This window comes from Apostichopus japonicus, chromosome 22, assembly GCF_037975245.1.
Source record: "Apostichopus japonicus isolate 1M-3 chromosome 22, ASM3797524v1, whole genome shotgun sequence".
NCBI lineage: Eukaryota > Metazoa > Echinodermata > Holothuroidea > Aspidochirotida > Stichopodidae > Apostichopus > Apostichopus japonicus.
The window spans coordinates 1,930,562-1,950,543 of NC_092582.1; the positions used below are offsets into that span (position 1 = coordinate 1,930,562).

Consider the following 19,982-nt stretch of genomic DNA (forward strand, 5'->3'; position numbering starts at 1 on the left):
GTGCGTAAAGTAAGCATATGAAGACCAAGTGAATTTATTGTGAAAGCTATTTTTTAAGTCACGTGGTTGGGCAATTGTTGAACAGCGCCGATGGCAACAAATCTAATTTCAGGTCACCAGAGGTTAAACTCTGCAAACCCTTCTACATGAAATCTAATGATGCAAATCGTGGATACTTCCATACTTAGTTGGTGGATGCATCATATTGAGCACAAGACCCCTGACTGTTTTTGGTAGAGGTGTGTATTGCCATGTACAGTAGACTGACCTGTGTTTACCATGCCATTGTGTATGCATAAAAAAAGTGGTTCGAGCCATTCATATTGTGAAAGCTATTTCTGGCTAACAAGCAGACATCTAACGCAATGAAGTCATCGAAACTCAATGCATTTCTCATTCTGGTTATAAATATTAGAACTGCCCCTTTTAGTATTGAAAAGTACAATGTACCCCCTAGTTGGAAATTGAAAAGTGTCATTTGTCTATACAGTATTAATATAGGACAGAGCATTATTCATACCGGCAATTTTGAATCAGTAAGATTGCTTTCTTTCAAACTATCCAACGTTGGAAGGCGCATTAGATATATTTTGCTTGCTTTTGCTCAGTTCATCTACTAATGATTTTCGCGGATAGATTACGTCATTTTGTATCATATGGTTAGTCACCTGACCTCGATGCACCGAATAGTGTGCAAAACAGTACACAAATACTACCGAACTGAGTCGCTGTTGTCCGGTTTCCCTCACAGCTGTAGCAATGCAAGAATGTCGCACAGTTGCAGCATTGTTTGTGCAGTCATAAAACTCTCTGAAAATATATGCCTTTTCAAGGAGAAACGTAGCACACATTTGTGATGCAACAACTTTCATCGTTCGTTCAGAACAGCCTAGCTCAAACTTGAGGCCTAACTAACTTTATAGGATAATTGCCATTGTGTGTTTGGTCCGTTGTTAGGCTAGGGAAAGTTTGTCAAACATACGGTATAACCTAGCCTAGGCATATCTGATATATCATTGTAGAAAATAGCTATACAATAAAGTTACCTTTGAGCAAGATGATAAGTTTATGTAAAGGCTTAATTTGGTTGCTGCTGTTAATACTTTTGTCACTGTTGATCACTGGCACCTTAGTCGTGTCTGGAACAGTTAAACCTAAAGTTATTTGTGAACCGGTGGCAAATTCACACTGTGCATGTACATTGGACAACAATGAAGGAACTTTCGATTTACAAGGACTAGTAGATGATACAGTTATTCCACGTTTTTCTGCATCAAAAGGAAATGTGACATACATGTATGATCCGTGTCGAGAGTTTAGGTAAATTTTTTTTGAGCTACGGTACTTTTGTTTTTTCGTTTTGTTTCTTTGTTCATGTTCCTGTAAAAATATGTTGCCTGGACAAAACATTTTGTAGGCTTACTGTTAAAGAGATGTGTTGCATATTATTGTTTTGATAGTGTAAAACCGCCTACAACCCCATTTCATGTTCTGCTTTTTGACATAATTTCTAAGCAAGCTAATCCAACATATTAGTATTGTAAAATTCCACCAAATTTACCAAAGTACTTTCATGGAATTTCTGAACATCTTATTATGATTTCCCGACGTCAAGAACTGTTCGAATGGACAATTAAAATTCTCTATAAAAACATTTAAAACTGCATCTATAGTTAAAGTTTGAGCAAGAGTGTCAATGCATAGAAAAATAATTCCACTTTAAACTTGAACATACCTTTCTATAGAAATTGATGCAACAATGGGTCAATGAAGACAAAAACTCTTTGCCATTAGAGAAATATAAATATACAAAGTGACAATGGCCCTGGGCCTTATAAAGAACAATGTTTCATTAGCCATTGTTCCTTTGGTTTGCACACTTGTGAAATATCTTAACTCTTTCTCTTCTAATGTGACATATTATGTTTTATACCCTTGAGTTAGAATGATTTTATCATGTCATTGCATTTTTAGTTCATCCAGGGCTGTGAGCATATAACATATATTTTTATTTTTTGAGTTTTTGAAAGGGTTTTTAATTTCCTTTAATTTTCAGTTATGGGGACTGTTCTGATGTTGCTGCCTGTGCTGTTTCTAATGGTGTCACTCCTGAAACAACAATTGCTGTGTTTAATAAAGAGATGATTTATGACTATGATGATACTAATGGCCCACAGTTGACAATGAGATACACAAATGGTATTGTTCTTCTGCTTCTGTTAGATACTCGTTAAAAACCCCTCTCGGGTATCACAACGAGGATGTTGGTGCGCAGCGCAGCAGTGCTAATAATAATGCGTGGGCAATCTTGTCTTAAACACCTCAAGACTAGGGCTCTCTTTAACAGTCAAGGATTGTGTATTCCAGTCTTTTATAGTCCTAGGATAGAATTTTATAGTCCTAGGATAGAAGTTAAGGTTAAAGTTATAAATATCTCAACTGTTCATTTACTCAAGCAAATGTTTGCATTTTCATGCTAAAAATTAGCAAATCATAAATATACAAATCTATTTCCAATCAAAGTCACTTGGGCTTACAAATATAGTTCAATTGATATTAGCTTGCTATGTATTTGAAGTTCTTTTTTTTTTTTTTCATGCCCGCCCAAAAGAGGAAGCTCAGTACAGAACTCATTCTGTTACATTCCCTACCCATAAGGTGAACTTATATTATTCTGGCAATCCCAGGTACATAATGTTAATGTTCAAATCAGAAGATAATTTTACAGTGGTCTAAATGAGATGGATGAAATCTAACAGTATCTCAGTTTTGTTGGATTGTGTTGAGATATTTATAACTTTAACTAAAATTCTTAGAAGACTATCAGATTAATTTTATGTAGAAGAAGGTCGTCCAATTGTGTTTTTTTTTTTTACTTTCTGTGTTTTATTTGCCCTTTAGGAGAAAATCCTTTGATTAAAACTTCGGTGCTGTTCTTCTGCGGAAAGGCAAGTGATGAAGATGCCGTTTTGCAGGTCATTTTAGAGTCGCCCAACGAATATTCCTTCTCTTGGAATTCTTCTTACATGTAAGCATACTGGAAGCAGTTCTTCCTGATTGACCACATTGATTGGCCAACACTTGATTGATTGATTGAATGACACTTATCTGCAGTGTTGTCAAGCCTTCACAGCAGCATGGTATAAATGGTAACTTAGCAATGATAAGGGAACAAACATTCTTTGAGAGGTCAAATGTAATAATGATATCTTTGAGTTTGCATTATGGTTTAGTTTTATCCTTCAAATATGTGATTTCACCATCGCTCTGATTCCACCAGAATGAGATAGATTTATACTTGTCACATAGGTCTTGAGTCAAAGCAGTTGCAGCGCGGAAAGACTTCATGTTTAATTTTACGGTCTAATTCCAGTGAAATAAATCGGTGAAATACCTAAGACTGTATGAATAAGATTGTGTTAGAAGAAGAGGTTACATTGTTACTTTAAAGCACCTCAGCTGCAGTGTTTAACAGTGCAGAGCTGCATACTGTCTGTATACTGTAGTATGTGTAGTTAAGAGAAGTAACTTTACACCACCATAATAAATAAAAACAAAGATTGCCATTGTTAGAAATTTTTTCACAAAAATATGATAACTATTTAGCAAACTGATGATATCTTTTGCTTTCAAAACCTTGTGGTCCAAAACTTTTCATTTTAGTATAATAAGAAATACCAAATTCATTTGCAAAATGTAGCACATTTCCTAACTTGTTTGAAACAAGACTGGGAATGTTGAGTCAATGAACTGTGTGATTATGGACTTCTAGTATCAAGTGGTAAAATAACCAACAAATATGTTATATCTATAGGTATATCTCAACAGACTGATATAAATTCATTTATTCTTCAGCAAAACTATGCCCAATATATTCAACTGTTGTATGTCACAGTCAGTTTGTGATGCATCAATGAATTCTCCTTTCTTTCATTTTTTTCCGTACTAAATGGTATATATGTGTATTTCACAAACTTGTATGTTTCTACAATGTCTTTGGGCTGTTCCTGTCCACAGTTGTAACCTGCCCATCCTACCTGAAGTAGCAAGGATTAGTTTTGGAACATTCCTTTGTATAGCTGTCCCAGTAGTCTTTCTTTGTTACTTCTCATTCGGTGAGTGCAGTCGAATCTTCCATTTAAGCTTGGTACCTGACAGGAGGCGTGAAGTTAATTAAATGTGCAAGTGGCAGGGTATGCAACAGTTTGCTATAATTAGGATCACCTTTCGTGGAGATTAAGCTAACTGGAAAGAAGAAACAAGCACAAAAAAAAAAAAAAAACGGATTGTAACCAGTTACCTTATGGTTACAAAATAAAGTACATCTGTGGGGCTTGTAACCATGAGGTCACAAGTTGGAATCCCAGTCTAAGCAAACATTTCTCTGATCTTATTCATTTGGTATAAATAACTTTCCAATCAGCTTTTCCATTTATCATATAAGGATAAGCCAAGGTAGAACCAGGCCTGTTGTCAGGGCACAGGTTCTAATCCTCCCTTCTCCATTGAAACTGCCATGCCCACCCCCCATCCCCCTACCCTGACCCCAACTGAGCCACCATCATGTGTACAAAATTGTTAAATTATTAGTGCCCCTTCTTAAATTATTGGTGCCCCTCCTTAAATTGTTGGCGCCCCTTTAACATTAAAGCTATAAAATAGCAATGGGATGAAAGGCTACATTTTGCTTTTGATTGTAAAGTTCTATGAAAGGTCCTGGTCAAACTGTACATAATGTTTAGATTATTATTAGATACCTCTCAATATAAGTCTACAACCATTGCATAACTTCATTTATTGAGAATGAAACCATTTAAGCCAATCAAAAAATGTTATGTCTCATTAAAGGTAGTCAGTATAGGCCCCAACTTATAGCATGCTATAATTGCAAGAAGTTTTAAAAAAGTACTTTCCTAGAGGAGTTTACTCTCCAAATTGTTCTCAGACATATTTAAAGAATATACAAGATGACTGAATGTCCCAGTGAGGAACATTTCCTCGAAGGTTGAAATAAAAACAGTCTAAGAATTTTGACCAAAGGTGACCATATTTGAATATCTAACATATTTGGGGCCAATACAGCATACCTTTAAGTAAACTACTTCATTGTTGCATTTGCATGTGTTTCAAGCTTAAATTCATCATTTGTGGTGTGAGTTTGGTAGACTTCTTGGTTATATTTGCATCTAGCTTTTTTATTATAACACAAATTCCAATGCAGATTTTTATCAACCTTTTGTTTCTCTTCACAACTTTTATATCTGAAAAACCATTGTATTAACTGTTATGATTTTTCTCTCACCAGGATTTCTGTATCTTTTCTTCATCAAACATGAATCATGGAGAAATGCTATTCCGCACCATGAGTTTTGGTGCGATCTTCCAGGCCTTATCAAAGATGGTGCTACTTATACATGGACTTCTATCACTGGCAAATTTGTTGGGTCTTCAAACGGTTACCAACAAATTTGAAATATGGCTGTATTTCTGATGAATGATCTACTTTTACTCTTTTTATTAATAGATATTACTAATTTTCAGGCTTCTCGCTTGTCACTGGAGGGGGAGGGGGTGTGGGCAGCAACAGGAGTATTCCAATCTTGAGGTAAGTTACAAATGTAGATCTTGGTTGTGCGAATGTAAACTACATTACCAAGTAAACTCCAACGATGCGGTCTGTACTCTGCAGGGATAGAACAATACCCATCCTGGGGGTATAAGCCATCTGTTTATGTACTGTAGGAGGTATAACTACGTAACCTGTACGTATTAGCACCGGCTTACAAGATATCTCATTGCTTTGCCAAAGTTTGTCTCTTTTCAAAGTGTGAGCAAATTGTAAACAAAGTCCAAACCAAAAATAGCCCATTAGAAACCGTAAACAGGTTAGTTTTTATTCTTTGTCTGCAGAATGTTATGATTCAAGCATTCCAGAGTCTGGGTTTAACAGTACGTTGCTCCTTAAAGGCATTGAAGACTCTCCCCAACCGCATGCGGCCATCTGAAAAAGTTAACTTGCTGTTGCTTGCAAGTAACGTTTTCTTCTTGTCGCTACAAAATGCAGACAGTAATGAAACGTGACACCTTATTATCTTTAGCTGGACCTGAGATGTCCATCGCTGTATCGTTTTTATACTGTGCTGTGGGTATTGACCGCAGCTGTATGTACTGACTGTACACTAGTGTCTTATTACCGACGGTAGCAAGCTGTGTGTGTATTTTCTGGGATCGATGGTGGTGTCTAACACTTCTGTTACACCTCATTCGAAACTAGGTCAGATTACTGGCATCAGAAGTTTCTTTGTGCGTGAGTCTTCACACCCTTTAAAGTGCCGTGTTCAAGTTTTACATCGTATAGATGATTGGCCACTGCATTCTTCGTTATTGGTTTGTAATGACTTTATAGTTTGCACTTCCACGAGCATTAAAAGTCAGTGCAAGTAAAGTAGCTATTTGTAGAAATCAAGTATACATTTACACTGTTGTTGTTCTTGTTCTGATGTTAAGTGGCTGCCTATGCCATTAGCCAAGCATCCAAGCTGGTGTACTATCCCTAAATTATGAAAACCTGTACAGTAGCTCTGGTGCCATTAGTTTCTATCTATACGAGGGGATTGAAAACCGGTTTGAAAAGCATTATCCTTTATGATAAAACTTTTCCTTTGCTTTCCTTTCCTTTCCTTCCTTTCCTTTCCTTAATATTTCCTTTTCGATTAACGTTAAATTTTACATTATGGCTCACTGACCTGGCACATCTCGATATACCTGCCATATCTTTATTCGATAGATAACAGTTCTCTGTACCTGATAACTTGCCTGATATTAAGCGTAACACAGAGTTTTGGTAAACAAAGCAATTTATTGACAGGGTTAGATTCTTTCCTAGTTGGTATTGTGATCTAGGTAGTATTAGACTTTAATAAAGATATTCATCTATTCGAAGACACTTTGTATTGGAAAACCATGAAATATCTTCAGCCTTCATTAAGCAGTGTATGTTTGCTTTGTAAATTTGTACTTATAAAGATGTGTAATATTAATTTGTATAATAATAATAATGTCTCTCTTGGATCATGTACAAGTTCGTTCTTATGTCAGGAGAAATTCCATCCTTTTAGATCTCACCGCGAATTTGTCACAATTCCTATGGTATCGTTGAGTGTGGTAATGCTGTTCTATAGAATGTTTTACCTTTGTGACTCGGGTTAACTCATGCTGTTGCGTTATATTTAGCCAAACTCTAGAAAAATGATCATCTTACAATTCTAAACAACTGGGGGGAGGGAGAGGGGTGGGGAGGGGAATTTTTACTGAGCACTGTAACATGAACTGCTGTATGGTTAGACTGACAAGGTTTGCCAAAGCGGCTGGATCCATTTCTACTGCGATGTACAAAGCTCATTTGCAGGATAAAATTTGAGTAACCTTTGATCTATGTGTGATGATGTTAGCTATAGACATACTACAATATTCCTAGGTTGTATATGGACTGCTGTGTATAATGCACTACAAGAGAACAAGCAGGGGTATATACAATGGGTAATAGCCCCTCTTCCTACTGCAAACTGTGACCAGAGGCAAGAAGACTACAGAGGCTCCATTATTATTTCCATTCTAAAATAGCTCTCTTTACTTGTATTTGCCCTCAAGGGGTTACACTCCTACTCTGGCCATTTTGTGAAGCTAACACATGGTTATGTACTCATACTTGCATTTAGACCCTCATTCTTGTGCTCATTCCATGGGAATTTTAACTTGTACTCGTCTTGTTGTCACACCCCCTCCCCCGTCACACCCCCTCTCCTTCCCTTCCTCCCCTTCCCCGTGTGTAGACATCTCTGCCACCACCATATGTACTAAATTACAGGATGCCATGTGCCTCTCCTTAAATTGTTAGTGCTCTTTCATCACAGAATGTCTGGCCACAGGCCTACAACGAGTCTGTCTGGGGGACCGCAGGAGACTTTTGGCCTGCTTATCATCATACTAGGATCCATCCTTATTTCCAAACCCAGCCCAGGTCAAATTTCTAGAATTAGTGAAAAAGGAAAATACAAGAGAAGGACGGTATACAGGATATGTTAATTTTTGTTGTAAACATCAATAGTTTATTAGAAAACGAAAAAGTTGGCAAACTCCATGAAAATTAGGATGAAGATAAATTAAGTTTTTACTTTATATAGAAAACCGATCTTATTTCAAGACCAAACCTGTACAAGCTGGGAGAAAAACGAGAAAGAAATTTTCAGCAATAATAAGATTAACAAACATCACAACATTGAAAGCACATAATAACCAGATCAGTATTAATTAATAATAATCTTTACTTGAATAAGCCAAGAAAACTTTCTCAGCTCAAAAAATGAAAGAAAAAATTAAATATAAATAATGCCAGATGCAAAATGGTTGATAGTTTGTTTAAATATAACATTTATGATTAGTAATATTTATTGGTAAATCAACTTGATTGAGTGTGCTCAGAAATCTTGGAAAAGATAACAAACCCAGACATCAGAACTTCACTGCATTTTTAATATACTAATTTTAAGGCATATTAATATACAAAGACAAAACACAACTTTTACATGATATCCGCTCAAAATTGACTAAAGACATGTTTTGACACTTACATTAACAACTTGTATCATTACACCCCGCCCCCCCCCCCCCCCCCCGCAGTGTATAAATTCAAACAAATGTACAGCTTCATAAGCAGTGAGAACTGCAGAATGATTTCTTCTGATGACAAGAAGTTGGAAGTGTTAGCTTGTGGTTAAATGAATTACTTCAAAACTGTGTTTACCTGAATAATCTAATTTTGCTACTTAGAGGACTCACAAGTTATATAGCATGAAGACTATTATATCACAGTTTAACCTGACTGTTTCCTACAATCCAGTATGAATTGCTACATCAGAAAATCATGCTCAAGATTCTCAAAAGTAGTTGGAACATAATCATTATTAAAAAATATAATTCTTAGATATATTCATACCAGTTCATCTCATTAACAACTATTATGTGTTGTCTATATCAATCATATATAATCTACATAAATTAAGCAAGATGATATAAATAAAATCATTAGAAGGTGTAAAAAAATTCACATGTGTGCCAGCTAATGGTGTTTCTCGAGCTACAGAAGTCTCTGTGGTCGAGGCTGATTAAAATATGGTAATAACTCAGCTGCACTGGATGAACTTTGCAATTGGATATTTTTGTGAGTAAAAACACAGAACTGGCTTTGTTTACCACTGATGTATGGACAATGTTCATGAGACACAACTAGCTCCTTTTCAAACTTATTGTCAAAGATGAGGCAATACTGATTCTTTCTCTTAATAAAATCAATAGCAGGTGTAAACACAGGGAAAACAAAAATATGCATGTCGCACGACAAAGATTTAAAAAGTATACAAAGAGGCTGATGGTCCTGCAAAGTCCAAACCGTTTCTAATAACTCGGAAATTAATAGTCGACTAGGGACGGAGGAAAATAGCACATGTGGTGTATTAATCCTTTACATACAACATTGCTGTAGTATTTAAGAGACTGATGAGTCTACCTAGGTCAATGGGGTCCCTAGAACTAGGGAGCTTCATTTAACACTTCCAGGTAACACATATCAACCTTTTTATTTTCGTGTTATGCCAGAAAAACGTAAAATAAGGGGTTAAGGTGGGGATAGGATGCACAGTACACTGGCTTCGTACCCAAGAGGGTGTTAAAATCTATAGCATTAACATGTGTACAGATAACAATTTCTGTTACCAATGCACTGCTATATCACAATGCATCAAGGATACAATAAGCACTTCAAATCCAATTTGGCATTCTTTAAAAATAAAAAAATCAATAAATATTGCTACAAAGGTTTAGAATATAAGAACAGCCAAACAATGACCATATTGCCAATAGCTAAGGCTATTTTATGGCCTGTATGAATGTAATGTTACGGTAGTGCACATCAGAGGACCATCTCTCTATCCCACAAATTTAAAGTTTCAATAGTAACTAGCAACTTTTGGTCAGAGCAGACTTTAAACCAGAGAATTCTGATCTCTAGCAGGTACAAAGTGAGCTCAACATATTAGCCTAAGCCACCACAAACTCTTCTCACGATAAACTTGCTCCAGTTATTCAGCAAATTCTCTAATAAATTCTTTATCTCTTCATTTCTTGCCACCAGATTGATGTTTTTTTTTTACCTAAATTTCCGATAGAGAAATATTGAAATTGAAACTTTTTCATCGATATATTCTAGCCTAATAGCAAAATTAATGAAAACCAGCTCATACTATAAACCAAAAGCAAACTATAAATACGAAGGAAAAAAGGAGCAAACTTTGTAGATTAAATACTATTACTAGGATTGCACAGATTACAAAGTACAAAATCAGCTTTTTTATTTTTTTTTATATTATTTTTTTCATTATTATTATGATTAATAACATAGCAGATTGACCCTCAGCTAAACTGGCCATTCTTTAAACATTCAGATTTTCTAGACAAAATTTCAAAGACTTCAATCAAAAGTTCCAGTATATCTTGACAGTTCTGTACTATCTATTTGCTTGGTTTGCCTGCTTTTGTGGAAATGTTTGTATTTCACAAGTTCTCAACCACTCTGCCAAGGAACTTTTCTTCGATTTTGGCAGAATGAAGTACTGCTTTTTGTTAGGCTCTCTGTTGCAACCCCCTGTGACAACCCTCTGAAGAGTTGAGCTATTGCAGAGTAACGTTTCTATGACCACCACCAATGTAGGAACCTTCTCATTGATTTCTTTCAAAAGTTACGAACATGGCATCTGAAGATAAACCTCTTTGATTAGATCCACCATTTTTCAATTTTTTGTGACAAGCAAATTACGTGGAAAGGATAAATATCTCTGTACAGGTGGCCTTTCTGATTATTCTAGCCTTTAATAATACTACAGGTATTTATGCCTTAACCTTTGAACAAATGATTGATAACATCTCACATTTAGTTAAAAAAAAAAGAAAATACAGATCATTTAGACAAACAGCTTCAAGTACCACTGTTGCCACCAAATCTGCTAGTAAGTAAATTACTGGTCACTAAAGTATGGATTTCATTTTTCTATTTATTATTGTTGCCTCCCTCTAAGCAGTTCTGTCACTGTGTGGTGTTATTGTCTAATTGAACATTCCTAAATGACTTAGAATATAATAATTTCAACGGTCAGAATCCTCAGGAAAAAAGCTCTTTGACTGTGCTAACAACCTTCTAGAGGCAATAATGATGACCTATAGCATCTTGTGCCATTAATGCTACCAATAATTGTCATAAAAAAGACCATGTTTATTCAAAACTTTCGAATGATGTAAGTCAAAATCTTGAAACAGTTTGTATCTGGTAGCACAGAAGCATATGTAAAGCTTATTTGTCAAGTTTTACAGTCATTTAAGTGTCTACAGAATCCTTAAATTGTTTCTAAATATTTTATGATAAATGAACGTCATGAATTTGCTCTGAATTTCATGAATATGCTATGCAATATGTAAACACTAGATTAGTTCTGGTGAAGTAATGCAATTAAGAAAATAACACATCGAAAATATGAAACTTTCTATGTCAGTTCACCCACAAAGGACAAACCTCTAATATTACTTTACTTTGAGGAGAAAATTAACTTCAAATTTATATTATATGGTATGCTGACATTAATTTCTTACGGCCCATAAACAGCCAAATTAAATCACTTTATGATATTAATCAATATGCTGAGGTATATTGAAATAATAAAGAAAAAATGAAAAACAATGTCATCATACAGATAAAAATTAAACTAGTTTAGGTTCTATTGTTTCTCTGAATCTCTCATTAAGCTTTAATGAGTTACTTTAAATTAAACTTAAACAATTCCCGCCCGCAGGAAAGTAAGTGTTACAGCCGTTGTACTGGAACGACCGTTATAAATATATATCTACAATGTTTAAAGTTTGTAAATTTCAATATTTAACAAAAAAACTAAAAAAAATTGATATGGAGAACACCTCTAGGAATAACTTCCACCAATTTAAACCTTGTTGTGAGCAATGTTTGCATGAAGAGTGGCCAAAACTTTAATTTTAAATATATTTACCAAAATGTTCTTATAATTCATGAATAAATATTTTTTGGTTAGTGAAGTTGATAACAGGAGATTGGATAAAGGCATTTATATTATGTAATGAGTATAAGCAAACCTTTCTAAAGTTAATATTCTTACTGTGATACTGAGAACATGGCATACCTATAATTTCCAATTGGTGGAGGGGGAGAAGGAGAAGGGAGTAGGAGGGGGGGGGAGAAGCTGGCCAATGTTAGACAGCACCATAAAGAAACATAATATTCATGTATGACAGGTTCATTTACGACACTGGTATGTCTACTACAACCACTAACTCTTATTTAAGAATTTTGGTGAGATTCCTTGTCTGTCTAACTGAGGGCATTATTTCAATCAAATTATTTAAAGAAGTTGTTGGCACTAAAGCTTGCACGGTTTAACCCAAGTTTTTAAATGTGTAGATTTTGTTACTAATACAATACTGAACTGTGTCAGTGATTTTCATGGATTAGATTACCTTAAATATTAGTTTCCCTCATATCCTAAGTGTGATCATAAACTGCTTAGCTGATGGTACACTACATAATGACAGGCTTAAACCAATCAGGACAGGCAGAAACTATTACCAAAGATATGCTAATTATGGTATTTACTATTTACCGTAATTATGTAATTTTATGTTTTCTTTTCAGAAGTTTTTAAGTGTTTTTGCAGTGTTGTGACAAGTGAACAAAGTCATGTGATCTCCAAAATATGAAGAAATGGAAGATTTTTATTAATATTTTTATGCCCATGTAGAAAGAACAGTGGCCTGATCAAAACATCTCATAATGACTGAATAGTTCCATACAATTATGAGACTTAAGGCTACTCTTGTTTATTGAATACCAATATCTTTTAATATCTCATTTGTTGTTTTATCGGTTTCGGCAGTGTCACGGTTTTGTATCAAATTTTCAAATTGAGACTGATGGGCGGGTTTTGACGTTGAGAACTTAATTTCGCGAAGCTTTAGTAAGTGAAAGGCAATGCAAGTTAACCAAGAAAATCCTCTGTAACAACAAAGAAATTAAAAATTGCCACAAACTAGGTAGCTTAGACAGAGTTAAAACAAATGCCATCACCATCTTTACTTCCATCCCTTAGTGGAGAGGGAGAGGAGGGATGGAGTAAATTGCAGGGGGGAGAGTAAATTTGCAAGTGGATGTCTGCTATACGTAAAAACAAAATATATCATAATAATACAAAGCCTTTGGAAGACAAAGCTGTTTATGGAAGGGAAAATAATATTTTGAATTTTTTATTTTTGTGCTTCTAGACTTAAAAGTTAAAGAAAAAAAACTTAGCCTCTCATGTGCATGATTTTTGTTATGTAATTAAACATTATGCTTCAATGACTTGAATAACCCTTTCAACATTTACTTACTACTTGGCAATCTATACAAAATGTCAAAAACTTTTTTTACAAAAGTTGTACATTAATTACAAAACTTTGTTCCTACATTTGAATAATTTAAAGGGAAACTTTAATGAATCCTGTTAATATAAACGCTCTTTGCCGTTTCATGATCGGATCAAATGCCAAAAGAGCTATTGTAAATGTTTTGCCTGTTACGTATTTTTGATATTATTATTATTTTAGTTTCAGGAACATTAGGAAACTAGGGCCATTCATATAGTATGATTGACTTCACCACCAAACATGGTCACTCAATGCTCATCAGCACATATGTCTGTTACCAAACCACAAATTACTTGCAATCCAATTTTGACCTGCCGTTAATCTTTGCAGAACAGGGGTCCATGAACGACAAGAAAAGAATGATAAATAAATAAATTTACATCAGTTGTCCAACATCAGAGTACATAAATATCTGTTATTCCATATTCAATGTAAAATTTGTGGTTAGAGGAAAAATGAAAACAAGTCATAGATAAGCATCAATTCCTATATGTGAATTGATAACAGGTGTGGTTGTTTAAGATCTAAATGTTAAAATGTTGATAAATACCAAATAATCATTTATGATGTACAACTGGAGTAAATAATCCTTCTTGTCAGTATCAGAGGCTGTTTTAACAAAATATCTGTCCCTTCCTGCTGGAGATCCCCACATCAAGATATAATAGTGCTAGCAGTAACATAGTGTTACCTCTGTTCCTTCCTGCTGGAGATCCCCACATCAAGATATAATAGTGCTAGCAGTAACATAGTGTTACCTCTGTCCCTTCCTGCTGGAGATCTCCACATCAAGATATAATAGTGCTAGCAGTAACATAGTGTTACCTCTGTCCCTTCCTGCTGGAGATCCCCACATCAAGACTTAATAGTGCTAGCTGTAACATAGTGTTTCCTAGAGCTGTCCCTTCCTGATGGAGATCCCCACATCAAGATATAATAGTGCTAGCTGTAACATAGTGTTACCTCTGTCCCTTCCTGCTGGAGATCCCCACATCAAGATATAATAGTGCTAGCTGTAACATAGTGTTACCTCTGTCCCTTCCTGCTGGAGATCCCCACATCAAGACGTAATAGTGCTAGCTGTAACATAGTGTTTCCTAGAGCTGTCCCTTCCTGATGGAGATCCCCACATCAAGATATAATAGTGCTAGCTGTAACATAGTGTTACCTCTGTCCCTTCCTGCTGGAGATCCCCACATCAAGATATAATAGTGCTAGCTGTAACATAGTGTTACCTCTGTCCCTTCCTGCTGGAGATCCCAACATCAAGATATAATAGTGCTAGCTGTAACATAGTGTTACCTCTGTCCCTTCCTGCTGGAGATCCCCACATCAAGATATAATAGTGCTAGCAGTAACATAGTGTTACCTCTGTCCCTTCCTGATGTAGATCCCCACATCAAGATATAATAGTGCTAGCTGTAACATAGTGTTACCTCTGTCCCTTCCTGCTGGAGATCCCAACATCAAGATATAATAGTGCTAGCAGTAACATAGTGCTACCTCTGTCCCTTCCTGCTGGAGATCCCCACATCAAGACGTAATAGTGCTAGCTGTAACATACTGTTACCTCTGTCCCATCCTGCTGGAGATCCCCACATCAAGATACAATAGTGCTAGCTGTAACATAGTGTTACCTCTGTCCCATCCTGCTGGAGATCCCCACATCAAGATACAATAGTGCTAGCTGTAACATAGTGTTACCTCTGTCCCATCCTGCTGGAGATCCCCACATCAAGATATAATAGTGCTAGCAGTAACATAGTGTTACCTCTGTCCCTTCCTGCTGGAGATCCCCACATCAAGATATAGAGGTGCTAGCTGTAACATAGTGTTACCTCTGTCCCTTCCTGCTGGAGATCTCCACATCAAGATATAATAGTGCTAGCTGTAACATAGTCTTACCTCTGTCTCATCCTGCTGGAGATCCCCACATCAAGATATAATAGTGCTAGCAGTAACATAGTGTTACCTCTGTCCCATCCTGCTGGAGATCCCCACATCAAGATATAATAGTGCTAGCAGTAACATAGTGTTACCTCTGTCCCTTCCTGCTGGAGATCCCCACATCAAGATATAATAGTGCTAGCAGTAACATAGTGTTACCTCTGTCCCTTCCTGCTGGAGATCCCCACATCAAGATATAATAGTGCTAGCAGTAACATAGTGTTACCTCTGTCCCTTCCTGCTGGAGATCCCCACATCAAGATATAATAGTGCTAGCAGTAACATAGTGTTACCTCTGTCCCTTCCTGCTGGAGATCCCCACATCAAGATATAATAGTGCTAGCAGTAACATAGTGTTACCTCTGTCCCTTCCTGCTGGAGATCTCCACATCAAGATATAATAGTGCTAGCAGTAACATAGTGTTACCTATGTCCCTTCCTGCTGGATATCCCCACATCAAGATATAATAGTGCTAGCAGTAACATAGTGTTACCTCTGTCCCTTCCTGCTGGATATCCCCACATCAAGATATAATAGTGCTAGCAGTAACATAGTGTTACCTCTGTCCCTTCCTGCTGGAGATCTCCACATCAAGATATAATAGTGCTAGCTGTAACATAGTGTTACCTCTGTCCCTTCCTGCTGGAGATCCCCACATCAAGATATAATAGTGCTAGCTGTAACAGTGTTACCTCTGTCACTTCCTGCTGGAGATCCCCACATCAAGATATAATAGTGCTAGCTGTAACATAGTGTTACCTCTGTCCCTTCCTGCTGGAGATCTCCACATCAAGATATAATAGTGCTAGCTGTAACATAGTCTTACCTCTGTCTCATCCTGCTGGAGATCCCCACATCAAGATATAATAGTGCTAGCAGTAACATAGTGTTACCTCTGTCCCATCCTGCTGGAGATCCCCACATCAAGATATAATAGTGCTAGCAGTAACATAGTGTTACCTCTGTCCCTTCCTGCTGGAGATCCCCACATCAAGATATAATAGTGCTAGCTGTAACATAGTGTTACCTCTGTCCCTTCCTGCTGGAGATCCCCACATCAAGATATAATAGTGCTAGCAGTAACATAGTGTTACCTCTGTCCCTTCCTGCTGGAGATCCCCACATCAAGATATAATAGTGCTAGCAGTAACATAGTGTTACCTCTGTCCCTTCCTGCTGGAGATCCCCACATCAAGATATAATAGTGCTAGCTGTAACATAGTGTTACCTATGTCCCTTCCTGCTGGATATCCCCACATCAAGATATAATAGTGCTAGCAGTAACATAGTGTTACCTCTGTCCCTTCCTGCTGGAGATCTCCACATCAAGATATAATAGTGCTAGCTGTAACATAGTGTTACCTCTGTCCCTTCCTGCTGGAGATCCCCACATCAAGATATAATAGTGCTAGCTGTAACATAGTGTTACCTCTGTCCCTTCCTGCTGGATATCCCCACATCAAGATATAATAGTGCTAGCAGTAACATAGTGTTACCTCTGTCCCTTCCTGCTGGATATCCCCACATCAAGATATAATAGTGCTAGCAGTAACATAGTGTTACCTCTGTCCCTTCCTGCTGGAGATCTCCACATCAAGATATAATAGTGCTAGCTGTAACATAGTGTTACCTCTGTCCCTTCCTGCTGGATATCCCCACATCAAGATATAATAGTGCTAGCAGTAACATAGTGTTACCTCTGTCCCTTCCTGCTGGAGATCTCCACATCAAGATATAATAGTGCTAGCTGTAACATAGTGTTACCTCTGTCCCTTCCTGCTGGAGATCCCCACATCAAGATATAATAGTGCTAGCTGTAACAGTGTTACCTCTGTCACTTCCTGCTGGAGATCCCCACATCAAGATATAATAGTGCTAGCTGTAACATAGTGTTACCTCTGTCCCTTCCTGCTGGAGATCCCCACATCAAGATATAATAGTGCTAGCTGTAACATAGTGTTACCTCTGTCCCTTCCTGCTGGAGATCCCCACATCAAGATATAATAGTGCTAGCTGTAACATAGTGTTACCTCTGTCCCTTCCTGCTGGAGATCCCCACATCAAGATATAATAGTGCTAGCAGTAACATAGTGTTACCTCTGTCACTTCCTGCTGGAGATCCCCACATCAAGATATAATAGTGCTAGCTGTAACATAGTGTTACCTCTGTCCCTTCCTGCTGGAGATCCCCACATCAAGATATAATAGTGCTAGCTGTAACATAGTGTTACCTATGTCCCTTCCTGCTGGAGATCCCCACATCAAGATATAATAGTGCTAGCTGTAACATAGTGTTACCTCTGTCCCTTCCTGCTGGAGATCCCCACATCAAGATATAATAGTGCTAGCTGTAACATAGTGTTACCTCTGTCCCATCCTGCTGGAGATCCCCACATCAAGATACAATAGTGCTAGCAGTAACATAGTGTTACCTCTGTTCCTTCCTGCTGGAGATCCCCACATCAAGATTTAATAGTGCTACCACTAAGACACTGCTACCTCTTATCAATCACCACCTGTTGGAAAGTTCCTGCTGACATTCTGCATGAAATAAGGAGAAACAAAAAACTGGTTACAAACACAACATGTCAACTGCACCCAAGGTTTCTCAAATCACCCATTTGACTCACAATGGACTGCAGTGGGGTGAAAAATACTGCCTTAAGATATCACCATGTTTGGTTGCCTTCTAATTTGCTAATATTACCTTGGGGGGGGGGGGGGGACTTCAGTAGCAAAACTGTTCGTAACTGAGAGACTGAGAGTTATTCACTGTCAAACTTTACAGCAGAGATGACTAAAAGGTTACCAGTATTGCTCTGCCATGCCCCCCCCCCCACCAACCCATTAAAATTATTAAAAGAAATATTAAAATTACAAATAATTGCCATTTTCAGTTTGTACCATTTTTGTTATTATTTTAGCACATATTGACTATTAATAAAAATAATAATGGTGATTTATAACCAGTGTTCGACTTATGGCCAAAAAATTGCATAGCAACAAATTTCGACAATTGCTATACAATATTTTTGTTGCATAGCAGTTCCCCAATATTGAATAGCAGTTTTGAAATTACCACAAAACGGACCAAATGTAGGCGATCAATGTATTAACTAGAAAATGTTTGTTTATTATTATTATTTAAACTAGTGTTGCTACGATAATCGTTTTCAATATCGGTATCGGCCGATATTTGCAATATCGGCAGCATATCGGTATCGGTAAAATTTTGCCTAATTGCCGATAACAGCAAACCGATATTGAACTTTTCTTTTTAACAGCAGAGCTACCTGTACTTATTTATACTTGCAATGATTTGTTAATCTGCCCAAGACGATCCATTTCTTTAGCGTCAGTTAAACTCAGATTCATTTTCGATTAATATCCATGGAAACCTGACTCTCCGTAACATCTAAAAACACGTCTACGGCGCGCGAATATAACCAATGACCTTTGTGAACCTTGGCCTACACACAGCATTAGTGCAGCATATAATCACTGTACTATAGCCATTCATTTCCTCAAAGGCCTCCGTGAAAACCTTGAACATGATGCATACAGTAACTGCACAGTTCAGCAGTGTTGGAAAACCTTGTTCAATTTCCCGCGAACACACTGCCGATTTCCCGCCGGTGTTCGCCTGCCTAGCACGCGTAACGTGCGAGCATAAAGGCGTGGTGTCCAGGGGCCCGTCTTAGGGCTATGGTGGGGTCATGGGGTAGAACCCCTCGTGGGGATCCTGGGGGCGAAAGCCCCCGAAAATTGTCATTTTTTGCGGTCTGGCGATGAAAAAATTCGCAGTTGAGGATGCAAAATACTGACAACTTTTCTTATTTAAATTGTCACGAAACTGATGAAAATTATAAACTGACAAGTTAAAGTAGCTATATTATGTTACAAAATGAAAAGATTTAATCTGTCTTTCAATCTTTAAAAAGTGCAACTTACAAAACTTCCGATATTATGAAACAAACAACGTTCAGCAAAGCCCCGTTTCTAGACTGCCTAACAATGAATAGCGTGCACTATGCGTACATTTTTACAACTGCAGTGTTTAACCCTATACCCAACTACTGTACCACGGTACATGTGCTGCGAATTTGCCCAGGTACCTTCCCAACAACTGTGAGCTAATCCCCTGTGTAACACCTGTTTGTTAACATTTTTTGGCACGTTGCCAGGGAACCTTTTAGTTACGTGAGATCCGTAACCCCCGAGGTGGTTAGGCTATTTGCTTTACACTTAACTATGGTAGGATATTATTTTTTCATGTTTTTTTTTCGCTATACGGTCAAGTGAATAAGTTGTACATTGAGTATAAACTCAATAAATTATAACTTCTACATTGTGATCGACAGTTCGTAAGTTAAGGTTTGAGTGTTTGCTCCCAAATCTGACTAGGAATTTGTATCGCACAAATCGGCACAATGTGCGATGCTGATTTGGAAACGTCTCGCAAGTTTGTCGTTTTGGATCGCATTTTGCGATGCGATAC

At 37.1% G+C, this 19,982-nt stretch overlaps 2 protein-coding genes across 7 annotated transcripts in view; one reads left to right on the top strand and one right to left on the bottom strand.

Moving 5' to 3' along the window:
* The first annotated feature begins 676 nt into the window (after positions 1-676).
* On the top strand, positions 677-13,077 carry LOC139963782 (uncharacterized). Its single transcript, XM_071964907.1, has 5 exons — positions 677-1,320; positions 2,057-2,199; positions 2,902-3,028; positions 4,018-4,115; positions 5,306-13,077. Exons 1-5 carry the CDS (start codon positions 1,058-1,060, stop codon positions 5,470-5,472), a joined length of 798 nt encoding a protein of 265 aa, XP_071821008.1. The 5' UTR covers positions 677-1,057; the 3' UTR covers positions 5,473-13,077.
* The window catches only part of LOC139963777 (early estrogen-induced gene 1 protein-like), a 56,825-nt gene continuing 44,924 nt past the window's right edge, over positions 8,082-19,982 (bottom strand). Inside the window, exons 9-10 of one of the 6 annotated variants that reach the window (XR_011791758.1) lie at positions 17,515-18,025; positions 8,082-17,181 (exon numbers count right to left, since the gene is read on the bottom strand). Coding sequence is in view for 1 of the 6 variants with exons in the window: in XM_071964896.1 (XP_071820997.1) it covers positions 17,980-18,025 (46 nt within the window). In the remaining 5 variants the exon portion in view is untranslated. Of the gene's footprint in view, positions 18,026-19,982 lie in introns of all 6 variants that reach the window. The other 5 variants (XR_011791757.1, XR_011791760.1, XR_011791759.1 and 2 more) reach the window with 5 other exon arrangements.